The sequence below is a fragment of the Vicugna pacos genome, chromosome 9, assembly GCF_048564905.1.
Source record: "Vicugna pacos chromosome 9, VicPac4, whole genome shotgun sequence".
In the NCBI taxonomy this organism is placed as follows: Eukaryota; Metazoa; Chordata; class Mammalia; order Artiodactyla; family Camelidae; genus Vicugna; species Vicugna pacos.
The window spans coordinates 6,864,997-6,883,436 of NC_132995.1; the positions used below are offsets into that span (position 1 = coordinate 6,864,997).

The 18,440-nt window shown below is 53.3% G+C and overlaps 3 protein-coding genes across 3 annotated transcripts in view; 1 reads left to right on the plus strand and 2 right to left on the minus strand.

Moving 5' to 3' along the window:
- Positions 1 to 7,708, minus strand: part of FUT2 (fucosyltransferase 2 (H blood group)) — a 30,230-nt gene extending 22,522 nt beyond the window's left edge. The window contains exon 1 of the mRNA XM_006208670.4: positions 7,634 to 7,708. The gene's annotated coding sequence lies outside the window, so the exon portion shown is untranslated. The remainder of the gene's footprint in view (positions 1 to 7,633) is intronic.
- On the minus strand, positions 1,210 to 13,694 carry LOC102531228 (galactoside 2-alpha-L-fucosyltransferase SEC1-like). Its single transcript, XM_072966711.1, has 3 exons — positions 13,420 to 13,694; positions 7,634 to 7,744; positions 1,210 to 3,291 (listed from the first exon to the last, which is right to left on the minus strand). The coding sequence occupies exons 1-3, from the start codon at positions 13,496 to 13,498 to the stop codon at positions 2,264 to 2,266; spliced, it is 1,218 nt and encodes a 405-aa protein (XP_072822812.1). The 5' UTR covers positions 13,499 to 13,694; the 3' UTR covers positions 1,210 to 2,263.
- On the plus strand, positions 9,931 to 15,177 carry NTN5 (netrin 5). Its single transcript, XM_072966715.1, is given in 6 exon segments — positions 9,931 to 10,561; positions 13,523 to 13,711; positions 13,890 to 14,039; positions 14,481 to 14,501; positions 14,504 to 14,533; positions 15,041 to 15,177. Coding segments are annotated over 6 exon segments (1,053 nt in total). The 3' UTR covers positions 15,073 to 15,177.
- The last annotated feature ends 3,263 nt before the right edge of the window (positions 15,178 to 18,440 follow it).

Here is an 18,440-nt window from a genome sequence, read left to right on the forward strand (position 1 = left end):
AGATAACCTGGGGTCAGGGCTGAGGTTCCTCTATCCTTCTGGCTTGAGTCTCTCCCAAAGAGAGAATCTGGGAAAATATCCTGGCTAAGGTAAATTATCTTGAGGAGGAAGGGCTGGTCCTGAGAGAATGGAGGAGAAAAGGCAAGGGGACCAAAACCAATCTGACTCCAGCAGGGGAGGGCTGGAAATGGACACTGGGAGCTGTTATGGGCTGAACTGTGTCCCCACAAAAATTCTTATGTTGAAGTCCTATGCCCAGTTTATAGATGTAATTAAATTAAAGTGAGATCATTAGGCGGACCCTAATTCATTATGACTGGTGTCCTTAGAAGAAGAGGAAATCTGGGCACAGACATGTACAGAGGGAAGATGTAAAGATATAGGGGGAAGAGGTCACCTGCAAACCAAGAAGAGAGGCTCGGAGCAGATCATCCCCTCACAGCCCTCAGAAGGAACCAACCCTGCCAACACCTCGATCTCAGACTTCAAGCCTCCAGAACTGTGAGACAATAAACGTCTGTGGTTTAAGCCTCCTCATCTGTGGTACTTTTGTTACAGCAGCTCTAGCAAACTAATACAGCAGACTCCAAGTTAGTCTGAAATAATCTTCACCTGCTGGTGTCAGACCCTCCCATACTGACTCAGGCTGCTCAGTGTGATGGGTGGGACACACCGGATGTGACAGTGTGTGACAAGGTGAGGCTCAGATGTAAAGGTACTGTTTCTACCTTGGTCTCTTGGGTTTCTCTCTGGAGGGATCCAGCTACCATGTGGTGAGGACACTCAAACAGCCCCACCAAGGTCCACATCAAGAGGATATGACCAAGAGCCACGAGCTAGCACCAACTTGCCAGCCATGGAAGTGGATCCCCCAGCCCCAGGCAAGCCTTCAGATGACAGTGGCCCTCGCGGAGACCTGACAGCATCCTCACTGGATATCTCAAACAGAACCATTCAGCTAAGCCACTCCTGAACACCTGACCCACAGAAACTCTTAAGAGATAATGTTATTGTTGTTGCTTTAAGCTACTAAATTTTGGGGTAATTTGTTACACAGCAATAGGTAGCGAATACAGAACCTCCCTCCCCAACTCCCTGCCTGCCCCTTCAGACCCTTCTTCTGCTTTCTTTAATATCCTCTTGACCTTACCCCCACACCATGATGACACCATGAAGGACTTAAGGAAGTCAACTGGGGCCCAAAATGGCTCTGGGGAGGTAACAATATTATTAATCATGAAAGGAGAGGTGTTCAACCTCATGAGTATGCCAAGAAATGGGAATTCAAATAATAAGATATTTGGAAAGAGTTTAAAACAGGAAAGAGAGGTGATTGAAATGTTTTCTAAACCAGTGCACCTATGTTCGGTGGAAATGTAAATGAACATAAACAACTATACGTTAACTTTTTCTTAATCTCCAAAAAGGAGTAGGACACCAATAAAAATACTGGTATCTCCATACTTTAAAATACACTGAACACAGGAAAACCAGTACTGTAATCAGTTCATCCAACTTTTGTCCATACTGAGGTTTCTCACAGTGGCATTAGGTCCTGGGGGCACAGGCAGTGCAGGGTGTGAGGTCATCTGGCCACCCAGGTGACTGCCGACAGAGCCATGCTCCAATCTCTGTGGTCCTTGCCCCTAGGTGGTCCGCCTGCTGCTTCTATGACATGTAGACTCTGGGTGCCTTTGCCGCTGCAGGAAAGACACCCAAAGCCCAGAGTTGAGTCCTGCCATCATTGTCAGGCCCTCCCACACTCCACCAAGGGTATCTCCCTGTGATTCATCCTCTCAAATCCTGTTTTCCTCACATTTTTTCATGGTAAGGGCCCATTAAACCCAAAGCTTGAATTCTCAGCTGCTGAAAACATCCAGCTCCTCTTCATTTGAGGGCAGGAAGAGCCAAACTCTCTCAGGAAGCAACTGCAAGATATTTGGACTCCATGCTCCTGGAGCCGTGAAGGAGATGGCCAAAAAAAAAAAAAAAGCCTCTCTCTTCTAGCAGTCCAAATGTTCAGGGCGCGCCACTCGCATGCACGTTAGCAGCCAACACTTACCCCGTGTTTCCAGGGCACCAAGTGAACTTGCTGTGTGCTCACAAAGAGCTGCATTATTTTTGTTTTTCAGGTGGTATACGAAGTCACCGAGAGGTTGTCTGAGGTCACCCAGCTGGGAGGCAGAGCAGCCTGGATTTAAACTCAGGTGTCCAAGCTCATGCTGTCTGTTAGACCCGAAGACGAGGCAGAAGAGGAGCACGGCTAGGGGTCGTTCCCTCTGGCCTGCCCCAGGTTGGCTGCGATGCCCACCCACTCTGGCAGGAAGGCTGCCTGTGGCTTAAAGATCATGTCTAAGGGGGAGTTGGGCAGGGTGAAATTGGCCAGGTAGACGGTGTTCCCACCTGTAAGGTAGGCAGCCCAGATCCCAAAGGTGCCCACGGTGATGACGGTGTGGTTACACTGGATGAGCAGCGCAAAGTCCCTGGCGGGTGAGCCCTGCTGGCCGTTGCCGGCGAACACCACGTCCCTGAGGGAGCCGTTGATGTTCTGCCGGCACCAGGCCATGTCGTCACTGGTGATCACGAAGACTGGGCTGCGGTAGTGGGTCCGAAACCAGTCCAGGGCCTGCTGCAGGTAGCCCTGGTCGGCCAGCACGCCCTTCCACACCCTTGGCATGACATGGACATAGTCCCCACGGCGCACATGGACCCCCACGAAGGTGGCCTGCCCAGCCCACTTGGCCTGCAGACCCCGCAGAAAACTCTGGGCCTCCTCCCGCAGGTGGTCGTGCAGGGTGAACTCCTGGAGGATCTCGGCGCGCAGGTGGTGGTAGAAGGTCCAGGAGCAGGGGTAGCCGGTGAGGCGCACGTACTCCCCCGGGATGTGGCGGTACTGGTCCTCCATCCAGTCGTTCAGTGGGTAGTTCTCCCAGGGGATCCTGCTGGCAGTGGTGTCGTGCAGGACGGGGAGGGTGATTCTGAAGATGGGGGCCAGAGTGCTGTGCATCTGGGGTGGGATGAAGGCCGGCCGCCCGTTCATCTTGGCCAAGGCGTACAGGGTGGCGTACTCCCCCATCTGGTTCCCCAGGCGGCCTTTGGAGTTGATGGTGAACATGCCCCCGCTGGGCAGGTGTCTGGAGACCAGGACCACATGAGACTGGTAGGCCCAGGGGATGGGTACCAGAGCCAGGCGCTGGTGGCAGTGGAAGATGGCAGACACCACGAAGGTGACAAAGAGGAAGAAGATGGTGGACAAGGAAGGGCAAGTGGCCCGGAGGAATTTCATGGTGGCTGCAGGGCAGAGAGAGGAAGGACTGAAGTCGGGGGGATGGCTGGGTGGGCAGGAGGTTCATTCGCTCACTCAGCCCCTCCATGCATATCTAGTGGCCTCCATTGTGGAGGCCTAAGAGCACAGACCCTGGGTCCGTTTGGCCTAGGTCTGAATCCCAGTTCCACCCCTTACCAGTGCTGTGTGACTTTAGTCAAGTTACGTCACCTCTCTGAATCCGTTTCCTTGCCCATTAAACACGAAGATTAGGTCAAAACACTTCAAAGTGCCAATATTCAACCACATTTTACCTACACAAACAGCCATTTCATATGGTCTAACCTAACAGAACTACCTTACAGGTAGTGACATTTGTAACATTTTTAGGACAGTGCCAAGCACACAAGAAGTATTCAGTAAGTGTAAAATAAATACGTCTAGAGTATTTACTACATGAATCCTCACTCCTGGGGAGCTCAGTCTGTTAAGGCTGTGTAGTATGGAGGTTCAGAGCACAGACTGAGGCCAGACAGCCCAGCTTTGCACGTGGGTCCTGCCTCCTCCTGGCGGGGCGCCTCGGAGTACGTTAGTTAAGCCTCAGTCTCCTCTGTAAAATGGGGTTAACCACAGCCCCTGCTGAGCTGCACTGGGAAGGGCCCCTCCCAGGGTAAGAGCTAAGCGCTTCCTGCCACTGTTGGTGGACGCGGTGGATTCAAGCTGGCTGCAGACCCTTCGACGGTCCTTTCCTTGAGTCTGGGCGGGCCTGTGACTGCCTCAGCCAATCAAATATGGCAGAAGTGATGCTGGGCCCTTTCTGGACCAGGACTTCAGGGACTGGCAGTTCCCACCTCCTGCCTCCGTCACATTCTCTGAGCTGCCACCTCAAGCTGCCAACATTTAACTTTTATATTCACATCTGTGATATTTATGTCTTTATATTACATCTTTTTTTTTCTGGTAACGACTTCATTTAGATAATATTCAAATGCTATATAATTCACCCATTTAAAGTGTACAATAGCTCTCCGTATATTCACATAGCTGGGCAACAATCGTAATTAATTGCAGAAAATTTTATCACCCCAAAAAGGAACTCTGCACACCTTAGCCATTCTCACCCCAATCTTCCCATCCTCCCGCCTCCTCCTTCCAATTAATCTACTTTCTAACTCCGTGGATCTACCTAGCCTGCACGCTGCATGTAAGTGAATTGTACAAGTGGCTCTTCGTGATTGGATTCTTTCACTCAGTGTCCCATGTCCAAGGTTTATCCATGTTGCAGCATTTGTGAGGATGTCACTGGTTTCTTTTCACAGCCGACTGATGTTCCATTGCACGGATATGCCTCATTTTATTATCAGTTCATCGGCTGCTGGACTTTGGGCAACGCTATCAGGAATAATGCTGCTGTGAACACGCACATACGAACCTCTGTGTGGACCCAAGTTTTCATATCCTTCCAGTACTTCCCTAGGAGTGGAATTGCTGAGTCATATGATAACTAAATAACTCTGTGTTTAACAGTTCCAGGAACCGCAGACTGTTCTCCAAGCACCTGCCTCATTTTCCATTCCCACCAGCAGCCTATGAGGGTTCTGACTTCCTCACATCCTTGCCAACACACACACTACAGTCTGTCTTTTGGATCACAGAGGGTGTGCCGTGCGATCTCAGTGAGGCCTATACATTTGAACCCACCAAGATCCCCATCCAGCTCCCGCCCCGACTTCACTGGGCTCTGACTGGGCTCCATGAACCTCAGTTTCCCCATCCTTGTAATGGGGTGGATAATCCCTTCTTCTGGCTTGCTTCTTTTTGAGTCAGCCTCTCCTCCAGCTCTCCCCTGGGCTCCCAGAAACGGTCTTTTCACTCCGGGTCCCCAGTGTGTTCTGACCCACTTTGTCCTCTCCCTTCCTCTGTTCCCCTGACGACCCACCATGGAGTGTGACCTGAGCAGCTGCACAAGTCCTGAGACCCAAAGTGACCTGCTCTGTTTCCGGCTCTGCTCGCACCAGCTAGAAATTCTCCACAAATTTGAGAAAGGCAGTCTGGCTTTTCATTTTGTACTGAGCTCTGCAAAGCAGATACAGTCTGGCGGCCACCTCTGTCCTCGAGTATTAAGAGCTCCCTCTCCTGGCCTCACATCAGCCTGCACAACTGAAAGGCCACTGAAAATAATGACTCAAGGTTGCTGCTTCCGTGGTTCCTGCCTGGAGCCAGGCACTGTTTTCAGTGCTTATATTCTGCTCCACAATTCCTTATCTGCCACTTTCCTGAAGATTGGTGGCAAAGCCCAACCGGAATAGAACTCGTCTGGGAACAAATCTGGCCTGAAGAGACCTGCAGCTATTCCTAGACTTGGCTTATCCTGGTGTGACTGCCCACATGTTTTGCTGCAGAAACAATGTTTGATTATGGGATGCTGCCCAAACTGCACTGGGGGAGCTGCGTGATATATAACCTATGCACCCTACAAGGGCCTGAAACATGGGTTCTGTAACATGTCTGGTCCAAAGAGTTTCAGATACGAGACTGTAAGCCTGTCCTGGCTCATTTGGTCCTCACGATTTTCCACGAGGAAGGTACATTTTTAAGCCCATTTAACAGATAAGGAAACTACTGCACAGAGAGGTTAAGAAACTTGCTTTGGGTCACACAGGTAGGAAGGAGGGGGAGCCTAGATTTGAACAGACAGTGATTCAGGAATCTGTGCTCTTAATTATGGTCCTTGATTTTTCCATTTGTCCTGAGGGCGCACATTCCGAGAAACTCTCCTTCCAGTTACTCAGGGGTTGAACTGCCTGGCCTTGTGGGGCCTCTGTGATTTCAGCGACACCAAGGTAGGGATAAAAGATCTGTGGAAGCCCAGAGGTGAGGGTCCCACCCTGCTGAGCCCACTTCAGAGCTGGTCCCTGGGAGATCCTGCCTCCTTTCTGGGGCGCTGTGAGGGTAAAGGTGCCTGATACTTGCGGAACCCCCCCACAAGTCTCCTTCTCAACTCTGGGAATGTTTCCTCTCTGCTCTGCCTGCTTGTACACCCCCTGCCAACCACATTCCGGGGTGCTAATCACCTCAGGCAGCACAGGCTATTAAAAACAACAGTGAAGAAGCAAGCTTCCCTCCAGGGAACCTTAGCTTTAGAAACTTCTTGCTGGTGCGCAGGAATAAAGTGAGCCCTAAACCTTCCTCCTGAGTCTCTCTGGCAGAACTGGCCTTTGCACTGGCAACGCCCTCTGCCTGGGTCGCTCCTGCCCCGATGCCCAGGGAGCATCTTGCCCTCACCTCCTTCAGGTCTCAGCTCAAATGTCCCCTCTGACCCCCACCCCACCCCATCTACTTCCTTCCTTTCTTTCGCTCCAAACATCTGTCACTTTCCACCACACTCTAGAACATAATTACTGTTACTCTTTGGTGGCCATCTCTGCTCTCTCTGGATGGTGAACCTGACAAGGATGGGGATTCTGTACATGTCACACGGGATCTTCAGCAGAGTGTCACACACAGGGGAAGTCAGTCTGAGCTGAATGGATGAGCACAGTGCATGCTGCACTGTGCCACCTTGTCACTCTCACTGCCCGCCCCAGATCCCATGTGTCCCTTCTGATTTGGGGGTGTCTCTATCCTCAGTCCCTTTCTCTTTGTAGGTACCATCCTCACAGCTGACTCTCAAATTGGCTGGCCCCTCCACTGCAGTGCGGGTCACCCTGAACTAGAATCACGGATTGCCTGGCTATGTCCTCCCACCCCAGATGGTAGGTCCCCAAATGTCTGCTTTTCTCAGTGGGAATTAATGGAAAACTTATTTTTCTAGTCAGACAATTTGGGTATGTAACAGAGTTGACATCAAAATTTCACGACAGGTATTGAGGCCTCGCAGGAAATAGGCCATGGCAGAGACCGGCTTGGATCTCTATCCCTGTCAGGGTCCCCAATTTCTCCCTCTGGCCCCTAGAACCTCTGAGGCGTGCGGCATTCTTATCTCCTCCACCTCGTCGCCACCATCTTAGAAACTGGCCCAGGTCTTTGGGTTTTCTGGCGGCTGGTCTGATCCTTCCAGGAGCATTGATTTTTCAGGCTTTAAAGCAACTGGCCTTAATGCTCAGTTAACCCAGAGCTGACAGAAGGTTCCAGAGGGGAAGAGGGGCTGGTTTGGGGTCACCCAGCCAGACACCAGCCTTCCACTTCAGCATGTGGAGCCCTGAACCCGCCCCACAGGTCAGCCCCTTCCCCGAGATCACAGCCACCACGTGATGGGGCTGAGCCTGCCTGCCTGCTCTTAGAGGAGCCCGAAGGGCAGGGGGCTGAGTGTGAGTGGAGCAGGGACCTCAGACCCAGGAAGGTCATCTGGCCACTATCCCTTCCTACCTGCCTTGAGCCTGCTGGGCCAGCTGGCTTGGGACTGTCTGGCTGCAGGTCCCTGAGGGTGACGGTGCTCACGTCCCACACAGTCTTGGGTGGTGTGGCTGCCAGGGGTCCCTGTGAAGAGAGCAGGGAGAGCGTGGTTGCATTGGCCAGGGGACTGGGGTGGGGGTGGTGCTGGATGCTGCCGGCTCTGCTCTGAGCTCCCGCCCAGAAGCCCCACTAGCCTGGGGCCTGAGAACAGCCACTCCGCACTCACTCCCTGGAGCCTACGCTGGAGCCCACGCTGGCCGCCAAGCTCCTGAGGGAGGGAAGAACCTGCGAGGAGCTAAATGCAGAGGACACTCTCTTCCTGGGCGCAGGTTTGGACATCAGGGGTGAAGGGCAGGGTGCATGCAAGAGAGTCAGGGAAAAGGGGCCTGGGTCCTAGGTGGACCCCTACACTGTCCAGGTACTAGGCCTGACTCTGCATCTGGTAGGAGCACAGCTAATCCTTAAGGTCTTTAAGGGGGAACTACGAGGGGACTAAAGTTCCTATAAGGGGTAGGGACTAGGGCCTGGATATCGGGCCTCCCCGGTGGGCACGGGCTGCCTTCTGGATCCCTCAGGAACACTGGGGAACACAGCCTGGATGCCCAAGCTGCTAAGAGCCAGAAAGTGGTACCCCGTGAACCACCCAGGCAAGAGAGGAGAGGTGGGAGATGGGGTGAGGTCCTTAACAAGGCGGGTGCTGAAGGACTGGGGCAAATGCCCAGGGAGGAGTGCAAAGTGGCGCCAAGCTGCTCCGGAGGCGCACAGGGCCATGTGCAGCATATGGGGCAGGGGGAGGATGTGATCCCACCCGCACCCACAGGTGCCTAACAGACTCCCAGCTCTGGGACAAACCTGGGTCCAGATTCAGAACCAGAGGCCGTGACAGTGCAGCCCAGAAAAGTTCTAAGGTCCCAAATCCTAGTGAGCTCCTCATTAGGGGCTACCGGCCCAGGAAAGGGAGAGCGCGGGACATTTCAGCACCAAGTTGTTCCTCCCTCCCACCATTTGGGTGTCTAGATTTCTGGCCCCTCCAATGCCCCAGCAACTGGTCCTGTCCTGTCCTGTCCTGCCTTCTTTATCTACTTCCTCAGCACCCACTACCCCGACTCCATCTGTTCCCCCATCTGCCTTGGGGACATTAGGACCAGTAGAAAAAGTGGGGGCTCTGATTCTTGGACCCTGTGGCCTAGGATGGCAGAAATTATCAGAAATTCCTCAGAAATCCAAGCACAGGGTCTTCCGATCCCAAGGGACACCAAGGTATCTGCCTTCCTGACCCCACAGGGATACCACACTCACTTCCCAACCCAGAGTGACCCAGACATCCCCATGCTGTTCCTTAGCACACTTCTCTGAGCCTTGCACCTGGGTGGGAAAGGGTTAAGGGCAACTGGAGGCTGGGGGGGTGGGTGGCAGGGAGGCCCCTTTGTTTGGGATAATCCCCCTCCCTGCCAGGGTGTGGAGAACAAGGTTAGGGCCCTACATGGGAAAGGGCCTCCACTCTCATCCCAGCAGGTCAGGGCCTGGCCTCTGGCTTCTGATCCCTGGGCCCCGGGCTCCCTGGCCCTTCCCTTCTTCTGCTCCCCTCCCTGCCAGTCAGGCCTGCTGCACTGTCTGCTCTCCTCCTGCTCCACGGGTGTCTCTGAGCCCAACTGCCACTGTCTGTCCCAGCCCCCAGGCTCCCTGGGACCTGGTCTCCGCAGTCCCTGAGGACTCTGCTGCCTGGCCGCCATCTGTCCAGGCCTCCTGGCCTCCCCTTGTGTCCGTCCTCTCTCCTTGTGGTTCCTTCTCCCTGCCTGGCCCTTCCCTACACTTGAGTCTCCTCCTCTCCTTCTGTCTGTCTTTCTATCTGCGTCTCTATCTCTGCCTCTTTTTCTGTCTCAGAGGCTTCATCAATCTCTAAATCCCCCTCCCCCTTGTGCCCTCTCTAGGTTTCCCCATCTGCCCCCTCCTTGCCCCCTCCCCAGGGCCCCTGCCCCCCGACACTGACTGACAGATAGCTCTGGGGTGTTAAGCTATGGATTAGTTCAGGCAAAATTCTCGATTTGGCTTGCGTTCTTTCCCCTTTGGGTTATGTAAACAGTAATTCTCCCCAGATGGAACTATTTTCCTCGCTTGGAAGCAGCTGGGAGGGGTCTTGGGCAGGGCTGGGGGTGGAATGCCGGGGTTCCTCAGGGAGCCCGGGGAGCAGGGCAGAATCAGACCCCTGAAGGCGCCTGAGGCTCTCAGCCAGGCACTCTTCTCTCCAGGTACCTGCCTCTGCTGGAACCATGCCCGTGACCTTGGCCCTCTTGCTCCTCCTGAACCAGGCCAGTGCAGACCCTTGCTACCATCCAGGGGGCGGCCCCCGCTTCTGCCTCCCACCAGTGACCCAGCTGCCTGGCCTGGCCGCCTCCTGTCCCCAGGCTTGTCTGCCCTCCTCAGGGGTGGACTTTGGTCCCGAGGCCACCTGCAATGGCAGTCTGACTCTGGCCCTGGGTGGGACCTTCCTCCTGACGTCTGTCAGCCTGCGATTCTGCACCCCAGGACCCCCAGCCCTGGTCCTGTCAACCGCCTGGGCCACTGGAGGTCCCTGGAGATCACTGTGGCACAGACCTGCCTGGCCCCGGGCCTTGGGAGGCCCCGAGAGGGTGACCTTCCGAGCTGCACCCGGCCCAAAGGCCAGTGTAGTGGCCAGTCACCTCCGCGTGGAGTTCGGGGGTCGGGCAGGGCTGGCGGCAGCAGGGGTGAGAGGCCGCTGCCAGTGCCACGGCCACGCGGCCCGCTGTGCTGCCCGCGCCCGGCCGCCCCGCTGCCGCTGCCGCCACCACACCACCGGCCCAGGGTGCGAGAGCTGCCGCCCATCCCACCGCGACCGGCCCTGGCGGCCTGCCACCCCCTGGCACCCTCACCCTTGCCTGCGTGAGTCCTGGGTCCCCCATCCTCGCTCACCTACCACCTGACCCCATGACCCCAGCAGCTGGTCCCTTGTCCCTGAGGGGCAGGAAGCTCTGTCCTTCCCTACGGCTGCTCCTTCCTTGCTTCTCGCCATGTTCCTCTCCAGACAGGGCCCCTCATCTCCTCCCCTCACTATCCCCCACCACCTATCTGCCCCGAATCTCTGCCATCCCCAGATTCCCAGCTACTTAAACACTCACTAGGGCCTCCAACCTCTCCCCACACTCAGTCATGAGGATGGGTAACATTTCCTGAGCGCTCAGCCCAGGGCCTGGCTTGGGGCACACACTTGGACACTCAGATGGGATTTATGGACTGGCTGGAGGGGAACAGCGCAGCCGCACTCATCGGGACGTCTGGACTCATCAAATCAACCACGTGGGGAAAGTATTCATTAGACGTGTATTTAACCAGCATCTACCGTGTGACTGGCAGGTACTACACAGGCCCATTTTACAGACGAGGAGACCGAGGCTAGAGGTGGAAAGTACCTTGGGCAAGGACAAATGGCCAGTCACTGGCAAGGCTGGAAACTGAGATTGAGAGGCCAAGCCCAAGGGTCTTAGCTGGTCCCTGCCAGGCTCTGTCAAGTGCTGTCACACTAGACGTTCTACAGGCAGACAGGAGCGTGGCCTCAGCAGCCAACCGGCTCAAATCCCGGCTCTTCCGCCTCCTGGCTGTGTGACCCCAGGCAAGTGACCTAGTCTCTCTGTGCCTCCATTTCCTCACCTGGAAAATGAGGATAGCAACAGCATTTCCTTTACAGGCTATAGTGAAAATTCAATAACTTAACATCCATAAAGTCCTTGGAATAAAGCTGAATACAGTACCTGGCACACAGAAACAGCCTCCTGAGTCCACCAGGGTTACCACTCTCCAGACGAGGGGGGTAAGGCCCAAGGGGATGGGTCTCTTGGTCCAGGTCTCATGGCCAGCAAGGGTCAGACAGGACTGGACTCGAAAACAGCCTTCCTAGATGCTGGGCCAACACCGCGCTCTCCAGCTGGACCAGCGCACCCCAGGGCTGCCCAACACCCTCCCTCTCCACGCTGTTTCCAGACTGGCCTCCAGAGTCCAGGCCCTTCCCCATCCCTCCAGCAGCTCCCCTCAGAGACAGGCCTCCTCCACTCCCACCTCCAGCCTGCAGCCCTTGCTGGAGGCTCTAAGTGTGTTACTAATCCTGGGAGGTACCTCCAGTCCAACAGGTACATGTACACACACACACACACCCCCTCTTTCTGTCTATATTTCCATGGATCTCACTCTCTCCATCTCCCACATTCTTTGCCCCTCCCCTCTATTTCTTCCTGCAATGTCAAGTGGACTGACAGACTAAACTACTGGCACAGCTCCCCACTCTGTCCGCATCACCGCTGGGGTCTTCTCTGACCCTCTGTCTCCACCACCTCAGGACTCTGTCCAGTTGGCCCATTCCCACCAGTTAGGTCTGAGGCCCCAACAGAGGAGTGAGGGAGGGCAGACTCACGTGGCCTGAGGGTGGGGCTGGCTTCATCCTGGGCCTGGACAGGGCTTGGGAATTGGGGAGGCAGTCCCTCAGAGGATCACCACACCCCCCTGGCTGAGCTGGGCACTGCCCTCTGAGCCTGGGTAAGAGACCATAGGGTTGTGACGGAGAAGGGTCTGGGTGGACACGGTGAGAATAACTCCTGTGGTGGAGCTACGGGCTTTACAGACACGGTGGCCTGAATACCTCCCCATCCAAGTTCTCTAGAGAGAAGCGAGGTGAAGTGATCACTGTCCAGTCAGAAAGAATCCAAAGCCCAACAGCACCCTCTCATAATCTGAAGAGCACTGCCATCTCTGATGCCTACAAAACCCTGGAGAGCAGAATTGAGATCCCTACTAAATGGGAGGAAATCGAGGCTCAGAGAGGGGGACGCATTTTTGCAAGAACACACAGCTGTCTCAGCTCCCTGACCTGACCACTACTCCTTGGGGTCCTCAGGACCTCCCTGTCCCGACCTCTCAAATTTCCTTAAGTCAAAACCTCTTACATCTCTCCAAAGAATGGCCCATGAGCCCCCTCTGGTAGCATCTCACTCTGGGATTCCTGCTAGAAGTACAGGCCCCTGGGCCCACAGAAGCCCTGGAATCTGAGTTGTTCTTTTTAAACATTTCCTCAGTAATTCAGGTAAGCGGCAAGGTCTGAGAGCCACTACCTTAGAAAATCTGATCAATGCTCTCCAGGAAAACGTACATGTCTCATGTCCTCATGTGAGCTGTGTGAGAGGCATTGGAGTGTGGCTGCTAGGAGCACAGACTCTGGAGCCAGAAGGCCTGGGTTCCAATCCTGCCTCTGACCTCCCCTCAGCTGCAATACCATGGGCAGGCATGGCACCTCTCTGCCTCAGTGTTCGCGTCTGTAAAATGGGGGTGATGATGACAGCACCAGTCTAACAAAGCTGCTGTGAGAAGGAAACATGCCAAGCACTTAAAACATGGCACCTGGTATGTGGTCACTCTAAACAGGCCAGCACATGCTCTGTGTCAAGCCTAGGCCTTGAGTTAAGCACTTTATAGCTAATGGGTTTCATTTAAATCTCATCAGGTAAACACTATAAATGTCATCTGGCAGCAGAGGAAACTGAGCTACAGAAAGGAGAAATCACTTGCCCAGGGAACACAGGGAGACACGTACACATGGGGGCCTGACTCACAGCCCCCGCCCGGAGCCGCCACCCTTCTTTACGCCCACCTCCGGGCTCACACAGACATCCAGCAGCCCTCTAGGGCCTACCCAGCTCCAGTCCACTGCACGGGTTGAAAGAGGAGAAGGAAGAGGTTGTAGGGCCCACACTTACCCAGACCCCCAGGCAGTCTCCTTCCTGAGGGCAGCGGGGAGAAAGGTGGGGAAGGGAAACACAGGGCCAGGCCTGACATGCCCCGACTCCACCCTGCCCCTAGCCTGCTCCTGCAACCAGCACGCCCGCCGCTGCAGGTTCAACTCTGAGCTGTTCAGGCTGTCGGGTGGCCGCAGTGGGGGTGTCTGCGAGCGGTGCCGCCACCACACAGCTGGGCGGCACTGCCACTACTGCCAGCCAGGGTTCTGGAGGGACCCCAGCCAGCCCATCACCAGCCGCAGGGCCTGCAGGGGTGAGTGAAGAGAGGGAGGGGAGGCAGAGTTTGACTCCTGGGTCTGAGGGTAGAGGGGGTTGGGGGCCTGGCTCCCGGGTCTGAGGGAGGAGGGGACAAGGAATTCCAGTCTCCTCAGTCTTGGGGAGAAGAGGCTGGGAGCCTGGACTCCACATCCCTGGATCCCCCCCTCATGTAGCCTGCCAGTGCCATCCTATTGGGGCGACAGGTGGTACCTGCAACCAGACCAGTGGGCAGTGTTCCTGCAAGTTAGGGGTCACTGGCCTGACATGCAACCGCTGTGGTCCTGGCTTCCAGCAGAGCCGCTCCCCCAGGATGCCGTGCCAGCGTGAGTCCTGAGGGACAGGGCCGCACGTCCCAGGTGGGGCGGGAGGGAGACGTCCCAGATTTCCAGTGGGCAGCTGGGGTGAGGGTCCCTGGGAGATGGAAGCTAGAGGCTGGAGGCCGAACTCTGAGTCCTTTGACATGTGGAGACTGAAATTCCAGTCTCCTCAGTCTGGGGGAGGAAGAGGCTGGGGCTGGACTCCTGGGTTTCAGGGAAGAGGGGTTAAGGGACTGGAATCCTGAGTCTAAAGAATGAGAGAACTAGGGGTTTGGACTTCTGGGTCTTAAGGAAGAAGGAGTGAGGGACCAGAACTCCAGGGAGGAGGACAAAGTGGGCTTACACTCTTGGGCACCCAGGGAATACACATTTGGGTTCTGGATGCCTGTACTCCTCACAGGAGGAGGTGGGTACTGAAAAGCTAAATTTCTTCTCTGCTCTCTCCAGGAATTCCCGAGGCACCCACCACCTTGCTACAACCCCTGATGCTTACAGCTCTGGTAAGACAAGCTGGTGTGAAATTCCCTGGCAGCAAGAGGGATTCGGGAGGAGCTGATGGGGCCCCCAGGTAGAGATACAGGGGTGGCCCACTGAGCCCATCCCAAGGGTTCGGACACCCAGCTGTCCATCAGGATGGAATGCGGGATGGGCAGGGGGCAGAATGCTGTAGTCTAGGCCTCAGAAGCCCACTGCAGACAGCCTGACCCTCCCCAGACCCTCAGTGCCAAAACAACTGGAATATCTCCGGGACCAGGTTACACAGGAGACTTCGGAGGTACTGGCCGCAAGAGTGAGTGCTGGTGAGAAAAAGGGCTAGCAGCTGCAAAGGTGTTCAGCTCTGCCTCCAGGCCAGAGTCCCCTTCAGTTTTCTCATCTTAAATGGAAAGGGATGTTGGAATTGAAAGGGCCTTTCCCAATCTAGATTCTAATGGGAGAGCAAACAAATGGGGCGGGGCTGATCCTTACCTTCTTATGTCTTCTTTTTCGCCATGTTTTTGGCCTTGTAGAGTTTCATGATGTCCTTCAGCCTGACATCTGAGGGTCTGAGGTTGCTTGCGCCCAAGACCCGCCACCCACTACCTGCTGATGGGCAGCGCGGCCCTGGCCGACCAGTCTTCGACCGCTAGGGCCTTGCGCTGTCCTGGAGGCCCTGCTTTTCCCTGAGGCGGCTGCAGCAGGAGGAGCGCGCAGGTAGCTGCTCCAGCTTGCGGCCTTAGACTCTGACCTCTGAACCCGGGCTCTAGAGCCGAAGCCTGGAGGCCTCGAATACCAAGGAAGGAACTGGAAGCAACCCGAAGCTTAGGTTTTACCTCCACGTCGCGTCCTTCAGCGAGCCAATCAGACACCGCGGAGCCCATGACGTCACTGGCATGCGCCGGCACCCAGCAGGCACGCGTGATGCTGAACTGAAGGCTGCAAACTGCAAGGACTCTTGGTCTCAGGCTAGGACCCTCGATCTGTGACCTACGCAGCAAGTCCCCTCAATAAAGTCTCACATCTTAGGGAATCTCTGCTGTAGATCCCTGATCCGTGCTGAGAGGATCTGTGGGGGTAAATGAAGAAGGCTTTGAGGAAATCTGAGGAGCCGAGATATGGCTACAGCTCTCTGACCAAATGGCCAATCCAATGAAAGAGCTGTGAGATGTCACTGGGTGCTAGTCAGATTTGTACTGCTTCATGATTGGCCAAAGCCAGTGGGAGGGGAGGGTGACTAGAAAAGGCGGGAAATACACGTGAAGAAAATTCGGCAGTGTCAGATTTCCAGGAAATTCCAGACTGAGTTCTGGTTTCTGATGAGCCCCAGCATGGTCTCTGAGACAAAAATAATGGATCTTTGGGTGAATATCTGAAGAGGATTCTGACAGATTTTGAAGCACAGCCTAAACCGTTTCATGAGTGAATAGCCAGTTGGGAGCCACAGAGTGTTATGACGTGACTTGATGCTAAACAGAAATCTGTTCCCACCCAACAGGCCAGAGCCAACAGGCAGGAAGCAGTAAGTATGATGGAATGGAAGGCCACCATGGCCTATGATCTTCCTTGTCTCCTTGACCTCTGTCCTCACAATTAACCACAAAATTTCAAATTTGTGTGACCTTTGTGGGAGAGTCCCTGAACAAGCAGTTTGATGGAATCTCAGATGAAAGGATATGATTTAAGGTTTACTGGGGCCTAGAGAGCAACGTGTTCTTCCCCTAAGAGAAAAGCAGGCCTCTTAGCCAATGGGGAGTCAGGATGGGCCATGATGTCACAGGGTATTAGGCAGAGAACAAGCCCTCCCACCAATATTCTGGATGTGCTCCTGAGGAGACTGAAAAATGACGGAAATAGCCTTTAGGAAGTGACTGTTTGATCCTCCGACCTGCCAACACTATGCTATGTATAAGGAAGCTTGCCTTTGGCCTCCAACTGAGTGGCCTGGGTTGGGCCATCTCGGAAGCAGGAGGTAGGAGTCTTTAAAGGCTTTTCTAAGAAGAATTCTAGTTTTATAATCTGGCTTTTCCATCCTTTCTTGGAAACAAATCAATCAGGCATTCACCCCACTACTTCACCCTCATACCTATTTGTCAACTTTAATAATAAAATGGTCAGTTATTTTACCAGCAAAGGTGAGTTTATTAGGGAATAGCAGAAGAATTGCAATTGAGGATACGCAAAGATAGGTGACCACACGCAAATACAGAGAACAAGGCAGGGGAACTTGCTTTTAGAGGGAAAAGAAGAGAGTTGGATGGACCTGTAATAACCAAAGAGGCCACTGGAGGAAACTGGGAGTCCAAAGTATGGAGGCTTCTCATTGATCGGGATGCTAAAGTCTCCAATTGGCTGAGCTACAATGGGCAGACGTTTTTCTTCCTCTGCTAGACAGTAACCTAGAGGCACCTTCCTGTCCCAGATGTAGGTTAATCTCCCTCCAGTTAATTGAGAATGCCTGGTAGGGCCTGAGAGCTCCCACTACAGGCCTGTTCCACCTCCAACTCTACCTGCAGTTTCTTTAGTTACATTAAATATGTTCAAAATTCAACCATGTCGACCATTTCCACTGCTACCACTTTGGTCCAAGCCTACACCACTCTATGCCCAATTTACAGTGTCTCTACACTGGTCTCCCCACTACCATCTTAGAATCTTCTTCACACAGAAGCTAGGATGATGACTATAAAACCCAAGTGAGGCCTGTCATTTGCAGCAACACGGATGGACCTAGAGATGATCATACTAAGTGTAGTAAGTCAGACAGAGAAATATAACTGTCCTATGATATCACTTTTATGTGGAATCTAAAAAAAAATGACACAAATGAACTTATTTAGGAAACAGACAGACTCACAGACATATAAAACAAACTTATGGTTACCAAAGGGGAAAGGGAGAGGGATAAATTGGGAGTTTAAGATTTGCAGATACTAACTACTGTATAAACAATAAACAACAAGGTCTTACTGTATAGGACATGCAACTATATTCAATTTTTGTACTAACCTATGAGAAAGAATATATATATATACACACACACACACACACATATATATGACTGAATCACTATGCTGTACACCAGAAACTGACACAACATTGTAAATAACTATGCTTCATTAAAAAACAAACAAACCTAAGTTGGACTATGCTACTACTATGCTCAAAACTCTTAAATGGCTTCCCATCTTTCTTAGAATAAGATCCAATATCCTTGCTCTGCCCTACAAAGCCCTACACGATCTACTCCCACCATGTAACTGACCTCACCTCCTACAATTCTCCCTCATTCACACCTCTGCAACTCTAAAGACCAAAAAAACCCACACAACTGATTTATAAGGATGTTTTCCAAAGGCAACTATACAACCCCTCTGTTCTCATCTTACTGGCAAGAATTTAGTCACATGACCACAGATAGCTACAAGAGAGAGAGGAAATACAGTTTTTAATGCTGAGCTGTCTTGGACCCAGCTAAATAGGATGTTTTGATATCAAGGAAAGTGAAGAAAAAGGATATTTGGAGAAATTAATGGACTTGGCTAACATCAGGCTGTCAGCCAATCAGAAACCAGACATGGGCATCATGAGGCAGAGCAGCGTTTTGGTGTTTCCAGGAAAAGTGAGGCTGAGGTTGGAAGTACATGATGTCTGGTCATAACATTTCATCCCACCTCCTGTGGCCCTAACCTTGGATTTGGGGCTGTTTTGTTTGATGCTGTATCCTGAGCCTTCAGGACATAATAAATAGTCCATAAATATTTGTTGAATAAATAGGTAGGTCCTATTATTGTACCCATTATACAGATAAAGAAATTGAGGCTCCCTGGGGGACGTCACCTTGAGATGGGGGCAGTGATTCAAACCCACATGTGTTTGGGTTTGGCTAGAATCCTTGACCACCTCTCTAGTAAAGAAACTGAGAGAAGTAGA

Excerpts from the sequence above, each read along its gene's own strand:
- LOC102531228 (XM_072966711.1), bottom strand. The coding sequence starts at position 13,498 with ATGTCAGGCCTGGCCCTGTGTTTCCCTTCCCCACCTTTCTCCCCGCTG. Across the intron at positions 7,745-13,419 it reads GAGACTGCCTGGGGGTCTGG|GGACCCCTGGCAGCCACACC; the intron begins GTAAGTGTGGGC and ends CTCTCTTCACAG. Across the intron at positions 3,292-7,633 it reads GCCCAGCAGGCTCAAGGCAG|CCACCATGAAATTCCTCCGG; the intron begins GTAGGAAGGGAT and ends TCTGCCCTGCAG.